This window comes from Odontesthes bonariensis, chromosome 16 (assembly GCF_027942865.1).
Source record: "Odontesthes bonariensis isolate fOdoBon6 chromosome 16, fOdoBon6.hap1, whole genome shotgun sequence".
NCBI classification, from domain to species: domain Eukaryota; kingdom Metazoa; phylum Chordata; class Actinopteri; order Atheriniformes; family Atherinopsidae; genus Odontesthes; species Odontesthes bonariensis.
In genome coordinates, this window is record NC_134521.1 from 3,515,411 (window position 1) to 3,528,689 (window position 13,279).

Sequence of the window (13,279 nt, forward strand, 5' to 3'; positions counted from 1 at the left end):
AAATGTATTAAGAAATATGTGTAAAGTGGCTGTGTAGCCTGAACTTCTCATGCATGACAGTTTTCAGCGCAATTTCTGTGCATTTTTCAGTTTTATTGATGGTGTCAACCTGGAATTTTATCAGGTGTCCCTGAAGTTGTAAAAGTAGGCTATTTTAAAACGGAAATTAGATTAACGTTAAACTACATCCACGTATACTTGGCTTAGCAATCAATGTGGTAACAAAGTTTCACAGGCTGCTGCAGATAAATCAGCAATGCTGTGGAGTGAACAATGAAGCTATAATCTGCATGTAGTTTACAAAACTGTTTACTTTGATTAGTTTGTTTGCTGTACCTGTCGATACGCGCTCAGTTTCGCTTTCACATTATGAAGTTTTTAGGTGCCTGATGAAGTTGGACGTACAGTAGTTGAGCCAGCATCATTTATCCTGATACCACACACTTTGCAAGTGGTCGTTCGCTTGTTTGCTGTCTGCGTGAACGCTTTATAACCAAATGTGGCAACATGTGGCACAGTTCCAGATGAGCTTGACGCTGCCATGGTTACAGTAGTTTTGAAGTAGTGGCTACACGCATGCGTGAGGCTGTGTTGCGCTCAGCCTGCCATCAGCCTTGTCATACATCGGAATTAAATAAATAAAGATCATAAACAATAATTTCATGATATGAAGATTGTTTACGAGTCCCAAACCTCGAGTCCAAGTCAAGTCTCGAGTCTTTGTTTGTGCGACTTAAAGGGATAGTTCGCCTCTTTTGACATGAAGCTGTATGACATCCCATATTAGCAATATGATTTATGAACATTGACTTACCCCCCCGCTGCGTCCTGTGAGCCGAGTTCCAGACGAGTTTTGGTGTTGATGAAGGTAGTCCGGCTAGTTGGCTGGGGCTAAAAAAAATAAAGCGTCTTGCTTCTCAAAACAATATGCGTTCAACAGAGTAATACATTTGCATCACAAAATCGTCGATCTAGAAAAAGTCAGACCTCACATCGCTTGGCGTTATTTTTGCCTCCCTTGATATCAATGCGTCCAATGTAAACTGTGCAGACCGAAGAGCAGACCGAGCAGTAAACATCGTAACAGGTGCGGCTATCGCTAGGTGGCTGTACGCATTGATATGAAGGGAGGCAAAAATAGCACCAAGCGATGTGAGGTCTGACTTTTTCTGTATGGACGATTTTGTGATGCAAGACGCTTTATTTTTTAAACCCCAGCCAACTAGCCGGACTACCTTCGTCAACGCCAAAACGAGGCTGAAACTCGGCTCACAGGACGCAGCAGGGGGTAAGAAGATGTTCAGAAATGATATTGCTAATATGGGATGTCATACAGCTTCATGTCAAAAGAGGCGAACTGTCCTTTTAAGTGCGACTCGAGTCCCCATCTCTGGTTTGTGTGTGCTCAAATTGTAACAAAACGTATTGATTTATATTTTCTTCTTTGTAAAAAAGTGTTTATCGCATCACCTGCGTACACGAAACGATGATCGACCATTGAAGAAACATCTGCATTGGTGCAGTTGTTGAAAACTCCTCAGGGTAGCTTGTAAAGCATCTCCTGTACCTGCTGGTGTCTCTCAGCTGCCTGACATTCACACGGAGTTTGCTGCTGCTAGTTTTGTGCAACATGGCAGGATATTTATCAGATTTTGACGACGTGGACGACAACTTTGAGTACGATGGACGTCCTTAGCGGAGTGAATGAGCTGTGCTGCAGCGGCACACGTCAATAAAGTCATCCCACTAGACGCGTGTGTAGAAAGCCCCTATAAGCCCCCCCATAGCCCCCAATAACAACAACGTGGCAGCTATGACCTAACAGTGCAATGGTTCATTCATTCATTCGGCTTAAAGGGACACTTTGTAATTTCTTCCCCCATCTAGTGCTGCAATGTTATTTTGCAAAGTTGAATGAATTTGCTCTCTAGCGCCTCACGTTATCAAATGTGCGTTGCAACTTCTTGAACTACGGCAGGCGGTATGTGTCAAGATTCAAGAAGCTATATATTCAGACTCAAGGTCCATACAAACAAAAATAAATCAAGACAAACAGTACAAAGGATTACATAACACACATACAACAACACTATAAATACAGATGACAGATAACATGTCAGATAACATAAGTTGCCTTTGGTGTGCAAACAATGCAATTAGTCATATTCCCGGGAGTTACCGGAAGTGACGTCGACGCAGCGTTAGCGTTAGCAGCAGTGTGTAGTTGCTATCTGGAAAGTGTTCTTTTAAATAAACTCCCGGTAAACTTACAAACTTTCTAATTCCTCGTTTTGTGAGTTAAGAGCCTATGTGTACTACGGCAGAAGTTTGGTAACAATCAATGCATTATTAGTGGGATAATTTACGAGATAAAATCTATTTACCGTTAGTGCCAGTAATAAGCCATCCGGCGTTGGGGAAAACGCGATTCGAAGTGCTTTATGTCCCTCTCGGCACTTCGTCGTTTTTCATAGACCGGAAGGACATGGCGGCCTCCATAGAGCTTGCCCGCTCTATGTAGATACAGACAAGTTATTCTTCACTCAGGAGGATAAGTGAGATTTTTGACAGAGATAATTTTACACCAATGAAGACTAATTTATGAATGAATATGTTGATTTGAGTTAATAAATGACTTAATTTATTACATAGTGTCCCTTTAAAGTATTGGTGAAATAAAGACAGATAACGCCTTATTTAGAGGCTGTATTGTCTATGCCCTGTTCTCTCCCGTTATGTGGATATACATCTCGAGTAATCTGAATATCTTTCACCAAGCTGTTATCGGTGAGTAGATGAACGTATTTTATTCCAGAAATAAGGTCCAGTTTAAAAAAAAAGAAACTTCTCCTTTAAAGGCGGTCGCTCTTTTCCAGTAACAGTATAGAAAGTCGTGGTTTCAACTGTTCTCACAGGTGAATGGAACATTTTGTGTTCGATGCTCAATGGGATGGACTGGCGACCTGTGAGGGGTGTACCCTGCTCAGTGTTTATGGAAAATAGAATTACAACTTACTAAACATACATTACATTGATTCATCCAGTGAGAATACTTAAAAGATCTACATTTGTCACCTGTTTCAAAGTGCAACTTTTGCTCCACAGGATTGTATTTTACCCCCCAAAGAAGACCTAGCTCTTAGGTCACTTTCACTGTGGAAAAAAAACTCAATACGCTGTTATTGCTACTCTAGTTTTGTCTTGTCCTTTTTATGGGATAATGAATATTTCTTCGTAGTACTAGTGTCATTAAACAGCCTCATTACATTACTGATCGTTTTGGGTCCCCATTAAAGTGGATATATTAGATTCTCTTAAAAGGTTAGATCCAAATGACACTCGGGCAGTTTGCCCGGCATTTTAAGATACAGGAAGAACCCTACAAGATGCATTCATCATAAGAGGACATCGATTGAGGCACTTTCTAATCCTTGCTTCGACCAGTCAAATTCTAAGCAAAAAAAATCTTCTTGTAGGACCAGAGTTTTACAGATAATCAAATTTTCAGATGGCCAGATTTGTCTTCTGTCAAAAGACGAAAATGTAGGAGGATTTTTCTTCTTCTTCTTCTATTGGCTCTGATGACAGGGGGATTCTCTCTGGGGGGAAACCAGAGTAAATGGTCTACGCATTTTCCACAGTCTGCATCATTCAGCGTCAACAGAACGACAGAGAAAGAATCTAAAATGTCTTTCTCTTGACTTTCGACTCCACGCCAAACTATCTTGTATTGCTTTACTTAATACATATTTATTTATTTAATTGTTCAATATACACTCTTGACATTACACTTGAGCTTCTTCTTGCAAAGCAATTGACATGGGCACTATCCTGAGCCTCTGCTTATCCCCATCGTTCTCCTCCCAGCTACTTCCTTTTGCCTTCTAAATATGTGAGGGAAAGAGGCCATCTATTTTGAGGCCATAATAATTTAGGAGGGGGGCTAATGTTTGCGGTGGCCTCAGGGGAGGCAGATTTAGATGGCCAACAGACTTGGCACGTTGAGACTGGTGCAGCTGAATCCCACCCTCTCCCTCTCTCTACCTCTCTGTCCTCTCTCTATTGAGTCAGTGGTTCGGGCTTGCCAGAGGCTAGTATAATGGTTCCCAGTGTCTGGAGAGATTAAAGGCCAGAGCTGCATTGTTCAAATGCCCCGAGATTAGTTTCCAAGGAGACGAGTTTCAGTTGCCATGAGAACATAGTTCCTGGCTTTCGACGAGCAGTTTTTCTTCATGCGCTTCCTATCTGTTGGCCTCTTTGCTTTTATTTACATGGTTTGCTCAGGTTAAACCTCTAATGGAAGGATGTAGTTTATGCTGGAAATTTGAGGACCATCTTCAGTCAATATCTCTTTTCCTTTTGCCGTCTGTCAAGGAGTGAAACTAAAGCGCGATGGTTTCACATGACATGATTTGAGGGGTCTAATCGCCTTTAACTGACGAAGGCACGGCATACATTCTGGCTTTTGATGGATTTGGCACGACCCTCGGGATAGACCTTTTGTTGTCATGTATCACCATGAAATTTAGTTTCCCATTACGGTCCCTTGAGGATGAATCCTCCTGTTTGTGATGATCCCTTAGGCCTAGAAAAAAAAAAAGTTTGGTTCCTGTTGGTTGTCAGTTGATGTCATGGGTAGGTAGGGAATTTATTTTATTTTTTAATTTTTAATTTTTTTCCAGTGGCAGCGAGTGATAGGTAGATTTATTTTTTTATTTTTTTATTACAGCAGCAATGGATACTCCCAGCATGTTACACACACACACACACATTTTTATATGAACAACATATGTAGTCGATACAACCTGGACCATTGGCATTGAAGACATCTCAAGCAATATTTCATAAATAAATGTAATAGTTTAGTTAAAGGCCTACAGAAAGCTGACACTACACCCAATACATAATGATAATACATACACAGAGGAACAATAATGATCGTTGGACTCTACACCAAAACATTTCATAAACGCATGAAATTTGCGATTTTGAATTTGCCGCTAGGAAACCTTCCTGGAATTGCAGACTGGGGGCGGGGCTTCCGTGCGACGTCACAAGTGCCATGGTTTTTCCTGGCTGCCTCAGTGTTGCCAATTTAGCTAGATTTAGCGACTTTTGGCCATCTCTGGCGACAAAAAAAAATAATCTAGCGACTTTCGGGCTCAATCTGGCTGAATCTAGCAACAATTTAACTTGTTTTGTGAGTGACAAATCAGTTGCCCCGCGACACCATACAAGCCGAGACAGAAGCACTGCAGGACGGTGGCAACCCGTCATTTCCTGTCAAAACCGCAGTTTCAAGCTAGCTACAACGAGGGTAGGTTCACTTCCTGTTTTCAAAACAACAGCACGTAATGGCTTTCCCTATGATAAAAGGCAACGGGTATTTTATTTTTGTCAAAATAACCGGAAGTGCGTTGCTCACTGCGGCTAGCTTTAGCAGCGCCGAATTCATTGGAACAAAATGGTAAACAGCCGGTATTTTGTCAGGTTTTCAACACGTTGGGGATCTAAACGACTACTTTCTCACCTGAAAAGTTTCAAATGTTGCGGGGACAGAGGAAGCAGAGAGACCTGCGGTCCTGTGTCTGTGCCTCCCTGTCCGCCTGCCTCCTCTCTGGTGAAATCAGCCGGAGCCATCCCGCCGTGTTCAGCTCCCTGCGGTGCGGACACTCAGGGGGAATCCACCTGGCGGAGAGCGGACACACCGCGGGATGGTTGTCCTGAAATCAGCCGGCAGAGCGATCATCAAGAGCCCCGATGTGGACATGATCGCTCTGCCGGCTGATTTCCACTCTCTCCGCCAGGTGGATTCCTGTCCGACCGCAGGTCTCTGCTTCCTCTGCCCCCGGTGGTGTGAGCTGCTGCTGCTGAGGGCAACACACGCACTTCGTACACCTACTCGCAATAAAAACTGCACTGAACCCAACGTTTTATATTTCCAAGCGACGTCCCGCGGCACACATCGAAATTTGCCGTGAAGAAGCTGTCCAGGTCTGGCAAACTGCTGGCTTCGCTACTAGAACTACTGGTGATTGTTCCAGCAGCTGGCACTCGTGACGTCACGCACCTGTCGTTCCAGTTTGCCAAATTCGAGTCAAATGTGGTGATAGTTTATTGGGCCTAATCAGGACTATCCAGGGGCCTAAAATTATTTTAAAATCATAAAAAAAATTCCATGGTATATAAGGAATCGATCTGCTATTTCAGTTTTGTGCAAAAAATAACCTTTCTGTAGGCCTTTAAGTGTCACTCTGGTGTTCTGCGACTCATAGCCCTGTTGTCCAACATTACTGCCTGCTTCTAATATTCTGCCTAACACAAAACAATTTAAATATTTTTTTATATATTATGTAGCCTATATATATTCATACAAATGATAATGATAGTATGATATATGATATGAAAAATATCTTATTTTTTGCAAAACATTATGGGCGTGAATTATAGGCGCATTTCAACCAACAGCACCCAGAACTTAAACCGTCGTGGGCATTTTTTTTGAAGAGCTGAAATATTGTTTCATTGTTTCCTGGGTCTAATTTACAGAGTTAAAGAGGCAATGTACGTCTGCTGAATTGTGGGGTTCCTTCCAAACACTCGCTGAGGGTCGGGGGGCCGCGTGTATCCCTTTTCCAACCCAGTTTAGACAAAATCACGCCCACTTCCGCAATACAAAAGCCTAGTCGGGAAGCGAGAGACTGACGAAATAGAAACTAGTACGAGAACGCGCCGCACGCTTATGCCGCGCTTATCACTCGTTCCTAAATCGTAAATTCGCCCCTTTCAAGATGACAGATCACAATCATACATACGCAGAGCTTCTTTGGTACGTTAGCATGTTATGTGAATTAATGCCAGCACCAGAGTTGGTATAATAATACAGTCTAGCTAATCATCTAACGTTATCTCACGTTATCACTGACGCCGCCTTCATTTACCCTGTGTACTTACTTATGTTGCCAGTGGCTTAGGTATTAATGGCTGTGTGCTGAATTATTTTGAGGAGACAGCAAATTTACACTCTTATACAAGCTGCACAGTCACTACTTTACATTGTAGCAAAGTGTAATTTCTTAAGGATTGTCCCATGAAAAGACAGATTCAATTTTGTTAAAAAATCTGTGTCATGCTGGGCACAAAGCTGTAAAAAGCAGTCACACAGCAGTCAAACCAGGAAGGGTGCTTCAATTGCATTTACTCAAAATCTGTTATGTTACACATTTCCAGGATTTTGGTGTTTTTATTTGGGCATTTTAAGGCATTTAACTGCTGTAAAGCAAACTCAAATTAACATCTTATTGTTATCACAATCAGTACCTTCTCCCCTCATTCATCCTGGAGCTCGCCCAACCACCACAGCTGCCCGTGCCTGCGTCTTCACAGCTGTTTGAAATGTCGTGCGTACAAGTTGTGTTTACAAGCAGTAAGAATTATTCCTGTGGTACAGCATGAATTCAACAGATATTATTAGCTGTGGAGGATTTTAAACATAAAAGAGTAAAACATAAAAAATACTGGAGCAGCCACACCACGAAGTTTCGGGGAATCTCAAAAGTACCATCTCCTTGCTGTCTTTTGAGAGTGAAACTTCTCCCCTGGGACTCTTGTAGCTTTTGATTCCTGCTGTTCAAATGAAGCGGGGGCAGAGGAGGGGAACCCTAACAGACTCTAGTACCTGAGAAAGGTTCCTTTGGTCGAATTGCAGCTCAAGAAAGGTGTTAAAGGGTTACAGCACATATGCATAAATTTGCATGAAAGTCAGATGAATGTTCATTGACATATGACATGAAAAGGGCTGTCATCTTTGGATTTCAGACTAATATTAGCATGCTAACATGCTAAAGTGGGATTGTAAATATGCTGAGTCTATTTGCACATCATGCTAACATGCACTATCAAATCAAATGTATTTATATAGCACATTTCATGTACAAACAATTCAAAGTGCTTTACATAAAATAAAAGCATTGCAGCAGGGAGTGGAAGAAGAAAAGAATATAAAGAAAAACAATTAAAATAATTTAAATGTATTTAAAAACAAGCAACAGTCCAGATAAGTTAAAAGATAGCGTGCAGATTTCATGCATAGACACATGAGAACAGAAATGTTTTTAACCTGGATTTAAAAATGTCTCCATTTGGTGAAAGTTTATGGCACATGGAGGTTTATCACAGTCTCTTGCCTGTCTCTTACCAGCTTTCAGTATCAGCTCGATGCTTGTAATGCAAATTGCTTAAAGTTAAACCCGGTGATGTCTGCAGAGCCACTTTGAATGCAGGCCACTGCTCCATGTGTGCATGAATGCATGTGTCACACTGTGGCCGCCTCCCTGAACCATGTTCTCCTGCTCCTTGTAGAGGCATGGCTCAGATGAGGAAGCTGACAGGTGATGGCATCAGGACAAACTCCCGCGGCGAGCCACACGTCCCGCTGGTGTCAGCCAGACAGGAGATCCTCACCAGCTTAGTGTCGGCCCTCGACTCAGTGGTATGTTTGGGATCATGCATCACACACTTGTTATTTCATTTTCAGATACTGTTGTCTTATGTGTCGAGTGAAAACCTGCCCTTAACTTACATTTTTGTGTGTGTTTTTGCTTAGTTAAGAAACTCTTGATTAGAATAACTTTCTCATTACGACTTCCAAGGGAGTGACTTCTGTATCCTTGTGTTCCAGTGCATGGCAATGTCGAAACTAAATGCAGAGGTAGCATGCGTCACTGTGCACGAGGACAGCGTGATTGCTGTTGGAACAGAGAAGGGCAGAGTGTTCCTCAACTCCAGGAGAGAAATCCAAACAGACTTCTACAAGTTTTGCCGTAAGCGCTGATCCGAACATCGTTTTCCATTATTTCCTCTTGATGCAGCATTTTTCACTCTCATTAGAGTCAAAGCTGTGAAACACTTGCGACAAAAGAACTCGTGCGACCTGCGTCTCAGCAGGATTTTACAGTTTTGTGATCACATAAAGGCAGATTCAGCCAAAAGCTCGAGTAACTGCAGCAGCTTGCAGTTTTGCTCAATATCAGATTACTTCCACATGAAATAATTAAATCCGCAAAGCAGTTTCTGTACCACGCTTTTTGCTTTTTTTTTAGATAAAATTACATATAAACAAGCTCTTTTTTTTTTTTTCACATCTCATTTAGCAAAGGCCATGCAATGCATAATGTTTTCAAAATGAAGAAATTCTGAATCTGAACTAGCACACTAATGGAGCATAGAAACATTTTCATTACAGTCCTGACCCCGGCTACAAGTTATTACACATTTCACTTAAGGTTTTGCTCTCATTTCTAAAAGATTGTAAGCGTAAAAAGTTTATCAGCCTTTGTATGCGAGGTGGAATTAGTTTTCCAGCCTGTTATTGGGGAACAAGAGATTTTTTTTTTTTTTGGACTTTAACACTTAAATGCTCTGATATCACTTCCTCTCTATTTAAACATGTTAGGAAAACCGGTCATGAGAGTGTTTCTCGTGTGGTGGCACATATCTAAAACATACAGAGTATACTTTCTTAAATCATAAAGGGAGTCATTTAGACCCATACCTTTTTATATGCACTTGCTATTTTTTAATCTTCTTGAAAGTCGTCCTTTTCCCTCATCCGGCTTTAGGGGTGCCGTGTCTGCAGAGTCTGACGACAGCAAATGCCCATACCAAAGACCAGGAAGGTGACCTCAGCAAAGCGAGTAAGGATGGCGAGCACGGGAAACCGAGACCTCCATCAGATGCCCCATCCAACATCTTTGTTCTGAGGAAAATGGTGGAGGAAGTCTTCACTGTGCTTTACAGTAAGAAGCCATCGAACACAGTGTGTTTTAAACTGAATCTCGTTCTGCCCCGTTGTTCAAGAGAAGGGGTCACATCTAGGGATGGGAATCGAGAACCGGTTCCCAGTGTTTCAATTCCTTGGAATCGTTTGGCGATTTTGCAAACGATTCCCTTTTCAATTCCAGTGGGCGCGAATGACGTCACCACGCAGCGTTGCGTGGCGAGTCCAGCGCAGCCAGCAGTAAACATGGCGCCCAAGCGGTACAAACGCTCGAAAGTTTGGTTACACATCCCTAAAAAAGACTACAACAGGGCAACTTGCAAAGTGAATATTTCACCAAAGGGAGGAAATACTACCAACATGCAATAACTATGAATGAATGATTAACGTTGGTGAATCTGAACCCAGCAACGTTAGCAACGTTAGCATGTCCTCGGCTAACACTGCAGGTAACTAACTAACAAACACTGCCTATCATGTTAGCGCCATTTGCCTCATTGTAAAAGCTGCTGTTAGTAACGGTTAAAGGCACAATGTGCGATTTTTATGTCATTTTGAAGTGTATTGCATACAAAAAACACCTATACATACCATAAGAGTGTGCAGAAATAATCCTACTGGCATGTCCTAACCAAAGTTTATACGCAGCATAGCTGAGTTTTACTGCGGAATTAGCAGGCTAAACTGATAGCGCCGGACCGGCAGTTTTTCTGGCCAGGAGGTGGCGATATAGAGTAAAATCAACCTCCGTTCAACCCCAGGCAGTAGAAGAAATCGCTGGTCTGGCGAATCGTAAAAATCTTATCAATTCCCATCCCTAGTCACATCAGTATAATTTGAGCTCGTATAGAATGTTTTTCTAACAAGCTTTGCAGCAGTGTACTCAGTATGCGTTGTGACGCGCAGGTGAGGCTGTCGGAAAGAGCAGCCTGGTCCCCGTGCCTTATGAGTGGATCCAGAAGGACCCAAGCTGCGTCGTGGCCCACGGCTTGCCCGAGGGAGTGACCCTGAAGAAGCCCTCGGAGTACGACACTAAAACGCTGATGAAGATTCTGGAGCAGAGCCACCGTATCCACTTCACAGCAAAAAGGTGAGTCTGAGATGGAAACCCGTCTGCTCTAAACTGATGTTACGGAGCGGAGGCTGTTGTTTAGAAGAATGTAATATATTGTGATGCCAGCTGTTTCACATTAAAAAGAACAAAAACTCATTTCAGTTTAGCTTCTAATGCTCTGCATACTTGTGTGTTGCTGAAAGCTCACAGCAGCTTTGGAATCTCTTTTATTGGTAGCAGACTACAGCAGGCTGTAGAGTATTAGTTTGGATAGACAGGGTTTTATTTCAGCTTGGGGGGAAAAAAAACCTCCCTGTTTAATTATTAGTCTTCCCAGAGCACATTTGGTAATATTTAATGTCGTCTGTGGCTGCAGTTTGATAAGGAGTAGTCATGTATTGTTGTCAACAGTACTGAGGCCTGAGGCAAAATGTTTGTTGATTATACATTTTGAAAGAAACCAATAAATCTGGCCAGCATCACTGAGACTGGTGACTCTGTTGGGGACTAATCAGATGTTTCTTACACTTCCCTTTGAGCACAGTCTCATATATATGTCTATACATGTGGGAAATATCAACTTCAGACCACTTTGACAATAAAGTCCACTGAGCAAGTTACTCTAGCATTTAAGCTTTAATGCCAAAGATTGTTTTTATTCAGTAAAATCTCTCTTTAAGGCATGTTCAAAGATTGTACACAACCACAGGAAATGTTCGACTGAGTTTTTGCCAGCCACAATACAAATCGAGAAGAAGAATTCGCTCTACGTTATTTGAATCGGTGGATTTTCGCTGATGATGATACAAGCAAAGCCAGCAACAAAACTAATAACTAGGTTGTGGCAGCGGCCGCGGCTGTCAAGGAAAGTGTAGGATAGGAAGTGCTGCTGTTCGACTCATGAAAACAACACTTTCCAGTTACCTAATGGTGTATTTCCAGAAACCAGACCATACCACAGTATGTTGGACATTTAGCTCATAGATATCAGCTTTTAACAGCTCTGCGGTGACAAGGAGAGACACTGAGACGATGTCATAACTTCAGCGTCAACCGAGTCTTTAATGTCACTTCTGAGACCTTGAACACGTACAACAATTATTCTGAAATCTGCTCTCATCTGGATCTGCATGATTAATTTCTGATTATGAGTAAATGACAGACTCTGCCTGGACTCATTCAGCATCCAGCTTCCTAAAACAGCTTCGACCCTGGTTTAGGGCTAATGCTGGAGCTGATTCTTAGTTGGTTCTCGCTAAGAGTTGGATTAGTTTTCCACAGCCGGGTGGCCACAACAGAGGCCCACCATTACATATTAGATATTCCTAAAATGAAATATAAAAATACGGGTGAAGCTGCTTTCTGTTTTTATGCACCAAAAATCTGGAACTCTCTACCAGTCAACAGATATTACAAACTTTAAAAAGCAGCTAAAAACACATCTATACACCCTCGCCTTCTACTAGTTTTATAAGTTCTATTATTATTATGATTACTATTTATATATTACATCTATTGTTTCTCTATTTTATTGGTAAATTCATTTTTCTATTTTTAGTACTTTATCTTTAATTCATATCTATTTCCTCCTCACTCTACCCCCCCAACATGTTCTATTGTACTCTATTTTGTTATTCTTGTAGTTATTTTACTTAATCTACTTTGTATATTGATCTTATTTGTAAAGCACTGTGAGCTACATTTTGTGTATGAAAGGTGCTATATAAATAAATTATTATTATTATTACTTTGAACGTCTGACAACCCCCTACAACTAATTAACTGTTAACAGCGCACACATTTGGATTTTGTGAACTTTAAATTGTTCAAAAGACCTAAAAGAAGGCGAGGGACTGCTCTACTATTGCAATAAGATCTAAGTTCTAAGTCTAAACTGCAATGAAATCCACAAATTTGGAAAAAGATCAGCTGCACAGCGGTTAATAATCCCGTGAAAGAGGCTTTTACAAACTTGGAACACTAAAATGGCAGAAATCATTTAGTCTGTGATTGTGCTAATTAGCACGTAAACCAGTCATTTGTGGGAGGAGTGTTGATGCCGGTAGCTTTCCCCCAGTGTAGCACATCTATCCAGGATCAGCACACTGTCACAAGATTAGTTTTTTTTTATATATATTTGTACTCATAAGGACTTATTGAATCTTAACTGGATTAAAAAACAACAACACTTTAGGCGTCAGTTTTATATTAAACTCCCTCTGACCTAAAAAAACAGAGTTATTGTAGAGTCCCGCATGCAACGATATCAACTGTCACATGCTTATGCTCACAACGAATTGGGTATTTCCTGTTTCTAGCAATGTATAATGAAGTTAAATATGGACAGTCTGCGTGTAACTGTGCAGCATTGTGTTTACGTGTCTATCAGAAGAAGCACAAAGATGAGTAGAGAGCCAAAATACCAAATGTAAACGTAGTCTTCGTCT

At 41.5% G+C, this 13,279-nt stretch overlaps 1 protein-coding gene across 1 annotated transcript in view; it reads left to right on the plus strand.

Annotated features, from left to right (window-relative positions):
* The window catches only part of gtf2ird1 (GTF2I repeat domain containing 1), a 61,626-nt gene that overhangs the window by 7,221 nt on the left and 41,126 nt on the right, over positions 1 to 13,279 (plus strand). Inside the window, exons 2-5 of the mRNA XM_075487412.1 lie at positions 8,362 to 8,491; positions 8,681 to 8,822; positions 9,621 to 9,797; positions 10,685 to 10,868. Of these exons, the coding sequence (XP_075343527.1) occupies positions 8,366 to 8,491; positions 8,681 to 8,822; positions 9,621 to 9,797; positions 10,685 to 10,868 (629 nt within the window). The 5' untranslated portion in view covers positions 8,362 to 8,365. The remainder of the gene's footprint in view (positions 1 to 8,361; positions 8,492 to 8,680; positions 8,823 to 9,620; positions 9,798 to 10,684; positions 10,869 to 13,279) is intronic.